Source organism: Hetaerina americana, unplaced genomic scaffold (genome assembly GCF_022747635.1).
Source record: "Hetaerina americana unplaced genomic scaffold, ioHetAmer1.1.p SCAF_2, whole genome shotgun sequence".
NCBI classification, from domain to species: Eukaryota; Metazoa; Arthropoda; class Insecta; order Odonata; family Calopterygidae; genus Hetaerina; species Hetaerina americana.
In genome coordinates, this window is record NW_027286763.1 from 87,023,966 (window position 1) to 87,028,965 (window position 5,000).

The following is a 5,000-nucleotide window of genomic DNA, read 5'->3' on the forward strand; positions in this document are numbered from 1 at the left end:
ACTACATATAATTAGTACCCAAAGAAAATAACATTGTTGTAATGTGTGGACTCTTGCTGGGAAACTTTCTTACATGTGAAAGCAAACAAAAGAATAAATAAGGATATTGAAAAAATGATACCAAAATCAGGTGCAAAATTGAGATGCATGTTGATTTTGGTTGCTGTGTCATAATAATTACCTACCTCAAGTTATATAACTCTTGTTTCAACATCTTCAAGTTTTAAACAAATCTGATATCTGGGATATTGATTGCAAATGAAAGCAGTAAGGATTTTACATGAGAAGAAAATTTAATTTTTCATTTAAAATTCTCGCATGTCTACTGGATTTTGTTTTCAAATTAGTAAATTGCATAAACTCTTTACATAATGTAGAAGTCCATACTTACAAAAACAGCTTAATCAAAAATTATTATTAAAATTTAATTTCTCAGCCAACTACACTCTCAGTTGTCATTTATTCTGCAACATAAAACACAGAACTGTTTGGATTCAGTTATAAATTTGTCTTGCATGTATAAAAAAAAATAGACTAATCCTGCCATGTTTGAGGTTGGTGGCCTATTTTTGAAATATTCTGCATGAATTTTATATTAATTCTTCATGTCTCACAGACTCTTGTGATTTCATCTAATACTCATATGTATATGTGAAAATGAGAAGGGTTTGTTAACAGAATAAGGAATGATTTTTTTGATGCTAATAACGATCCAATGCAATTAGTCTATTTTAAGAAAAATTTAATGCTTCTTTTAATGTCATCTACCTCACTTAATTACTCCGGCATATCCACTTGCCTGCTGCATTATCCAAAGGCAAACCATTACACTTCATTGTGTGTGCTATACTTGAGTTAACTCTCATTATTCTCAAAGTTAGGTGGATACAATGTGATGGCTAGGTCTATTAGTCATTGACTACCTATGAGGAGGATAGAGCTTTTAGGACATTCATATATTAATTCCAAGTGGCATTAATTAATTTCTTTCATCTTCTTAATTTTCTAAACACAGAATGGGTATTACACCGGAGAGTGGAGTGTGGGTGGGAGCATGGTGGATAGGATTTGTTCTATCAGCCCTGATCTGTGTTGTCATCGCCATTCCACTATTAGCATTTCCACCATCTTTACCAGGTAAGCCTCTTGGGAAGAAGTCTCCTCTCAAGGTGGAAGGTTTGTTTGACATTTTGAAATAATTTATTCCATTCATATATTAAGTAGCCTGACGTACACTTCCGTTTCCTCATGATTTTGGATGATGTGTTTTTAATGGAATGTATATAATTTATATGATTAACTCTTTGCTGCACATCTGTGTTCCTTAAATAGGTTAACTGTAGATAATCATTAAACTGATCTTTCTGGCATCACAAAAATTTGTACTCAAAACACATCACAATCAAAAAAATATGAGCATAGAATTATCAAAAAACTTCACTTGTGACAGGATATATTCCATATGATTTGTGAAGAAGTGATAAATCCTGTCAAATGACACAGTGATGCACCAACAGAAAACTTAATCATATAAATTATTTAATACCATTTAAAGATAGTATTTATCTCTTGTTAACCACTTATATGGAGTATTCTATCGCAAGTGTAGTTTTTTGATAGTACTATGAGTAAAATTTATTTTTTACGTAATGACAATGCATTGTTTGAATGCACATTTGTGTGATGTCAGAAAGATCAGTTAAATGATTAATAACAGTTGACCCATTCAGCCATTTGTGTGTAATTTAACCATGGACAATATTTATCCAGATATCAGTATTCCACGTATATTTTTTCAGAAGTACATAAACCTCTGGCTGAGAAACTTTTAAAATACATCTTAGTAAATTCAAGGTTCAGTTTCATATTTTGGGTGGTAAAAATAAATCTATCAAACTTTTTCATTTTTCGGTTAAGAAGATCTCTAGAGAGATAGTGTTCATGTCATCCACTGTTTAGAGGCAGTTTTGATTCCTTAGTCAATTGAAGTAATTGCTCCTCTCAAAACACTTAAAAAAGGCTCTCACCTTGATTGAGACCTCCACCTTCCACCTTCTTGCTCCAATCATTGACCTGTCTTCTCCTCATGCAGGGGCAAAAGCAATTCAGGCCCAGAAGGTGTGTGAGGCCCATGCTGGAGGTGATGATGCTATTGGAGGAGCCTCTGCACTGGCCACTGGAAATTTTCGTGGGCTTCCAGCTGCATTTCGCGCTCTTATTGCCAACCCCACATTCTCTTTCCTCACTCTTGCTGGAGCAATTGAAGGTCTCTTTATTGCTGGATTTGCCGCTTTCCTTCCCAAGATTATAGAGAATCAGCTTGGAATCAATGCAAGCAGTGCATCGCTTTTGATGGGTGAGTAGACATAATGGCGGAGATTACATGGCATGTTTGGGCTACTCTAAAGGGAAATAAACATAATAAAAAAATGTTATACTATACTACTATGCAGGAGTACCCTGCAAGCCACCCTTATGGTGGGTTGTAGGGATTGATCATACTGTTCCTCCCCATCTCTACTATTGAATATAAAGAAGCTATTTGAGATCTGTTTCTCTCTAATCCCTATCATGCAAGGTGATGGAACTAATAATTGTTACTTCAATAAGGAGACACCTCGGTAGTCAAGAATTATTGATGAAAAATCAGCACAGTTTCCGAAATGCAAATCCTGCAAGACATAGCTTTTGATTTTTGTTCACCATTAATTGTGATCAAAATGATTGTATACCCAATGAAGTGTAATCGTTGATGAAACCAACCAAATAAAATACTACTACTATTACACCCAATGAAGTGATAATGGTTACATGAATGTTATCATCATTGCTCTCTGAGACCATCCAATATGTAGCCTTATTATAAAGCCAGTTTTATGGGTTATTCTTATAGTTAAAATGCCAAAATCAGTAGCAATGATACAATGGAAAATTGTGAGAAAGTTAAAATTTTATTAAGTAATAAACTCCCTTTTTTGGCTCAAAAATAATATAATTATTCATAAGAGGGATTCCTTGGTGATGAAAAGTTAAGGAATAGAGGGTCATGAAAAATTGGAAACTTAACTACTCTACGGATATTCCCAAAATTATTTAGTATGCGACTGTAACTTCAACGTGAGTGATAGCCCAGGAACAACATGAACATGGGTAATGGTCCAGGAATTCTTAGAACAGGTAATTATCTAATATTTCAGGAAATGTGAAATTTTCTTTTGAAACATTTTGATTGCCCATGATGAATTAAACAATTCATAATAATGATAATTGATTTCCATTCCATAGAGTCATAGGACAACGGTTGAATTATGGCTGGAAATCAATAATCAAAATATGTACCACATTAAAAGTGATTAAAGGGTGATCAAAACCTTGAGTATTTCTTCATTTTTTTCAAATCTTTTGTGTAATTTAAACATATAATTTTTAACTTCCTAATTTATGCATACATATTTTGAAAAGTATCAGCCTGGTGACTTTACCAAAATAAACAAATATCAAAGTACAACTCCCTTTGTGCTCTTTATTTTGTGACTAATACCAATCTTTTGCCTCAATTTTCCAAAAAATTTATTTAGTACCAACATTTTCCTATTCATCCAGTGGTGCAAATTACTTAGATGATACTTGCCTTCCTAATGACAATTCCTGCAATCAGTGTTTATGCAGACATTAGCCCAAAATTATTTAATTGTAGTTTAATTTTTGATAATGATCATTTCAAAACATTGTTTATCTTCCTTTTCAGGACTGGTCACTGTTCCCGCTGGGGGAGGAGCTACATTCATTGGTGGTTACCTAGTGAAGCACTTCAACCTGAAATGTTCAGGGATTATAAAACTCTGCATAGTATCCACAACATTGGGCTTATTTTTCACAAGTGGATTTTTCCTCAACTGCCCAAATTCACCATTGGCTGGGGTCACAGTTCCTTACAACTCATTCCACTCAGACCAACAGTTGGTAACTTTTTCATAATATTTTTGGCAATTTCAAACCTATTTGGAAATTTTCATGTACAAAGTGCTAAAATAATTTATATATAGAAGACTATGTTCCATATAAGATGATTAGGTAATTATATATGGTTGGTGCCTATTGGAAGTTATTAAATTCCCAATATGAGCACCAAGAGCAGGTAATGGATATTAGTGAGAACTATCTCAGCTTGGGTTTTCCAATTGCTGACAATATCAGTTGCCGATCTTCGGTTTCCTTATTGCAAACCAAATGAACTCATTGACCAAATGCATGGCTCAAAAAGTTTGAATTGCCATTCATTCCTGAAAAATGTATATTCATAAGAAAATTGCTCTTTAATCAACCGCTTAAAATATTCTGGATACATTGGAAAAAAAGTTGAGAACTTTTGGTCAAGCCTGGCCCATATGGCATGATCCAGGGTATTCTGTCATGGCATTAACTTGGTATCTTAATTCTGCGAAGCTAGTATAGAATGGTTCTGTATGTTTCTCATTAGAAGAGGAAATTTTTAAGGACACAATCAAACAAAATAACCTAAATCATGAATAAATTAGCCTAGTAATTGACCCATTAAAGCCCCACCAAATAGTCGAACTGTACAATATGAGATATTGAAGGACAATATGGATGTTTCCTCATAGGATAACTTACTAATGGTGTCTACATTGATTTGCCTGCCTCGAGGGTTAATATTCTCAATAAGCTCAGAATAGCAGTCTAATCAGTTTGATTTTTGTACTCACTTTAGAGCAACCCCCAGTCATGTAGGTAGGCTTAAAATTAATTTGGAAAGCAAATAACTGAGAGAGGATAGACACATTCCTCCTCTATTTTACTTACTTTAGTTCCACAAACATGATATCATAAGCCAAGCAAAAATATATGTCCATTCATCCAGTAGTGAATGTAAATGAGGGATTTGGTTTTTTAAAGTAACTAATTATTTACTTGAAACCAAAATATGTGCATAATATTAAACATAATAAACAACCAAACTGATACATAAAGTGGTCATT

At 33.6% G+C, this 5,000-nt stretch overlaps 1 protein-coding gene across 1 annotated transcript in view; it reads left to right on the forward strand.

Moving 5' to 3' along the window:
- Oatp26F (Organic anion transporting polypeptide 26F) overlaps positions 1 to 5,000 on the forward strand; it is a 58,368-nt gene that overhangs the window by 47,591 nt on the left and 5,777 nt on the right. Inside the window, exons 6-8 of the mRNA XM_071585742.1 lie at positions 1,016 to 1,137; positions 2,093 to 2,356; positions 3,749 to 3,959. Coding sequence (XP_071441843.1) covers positions 1,016 to 1,137; positions 2,093 to 2,356; positions 3,749 to 3,959 — 597 coding nt within the window. The remainder of the gene's footprint in view (positions 1 to 1,015; positions 1,138 to 2,092; positions 2,357 to 3,748; positions 3,960 to 5,000) is intronic.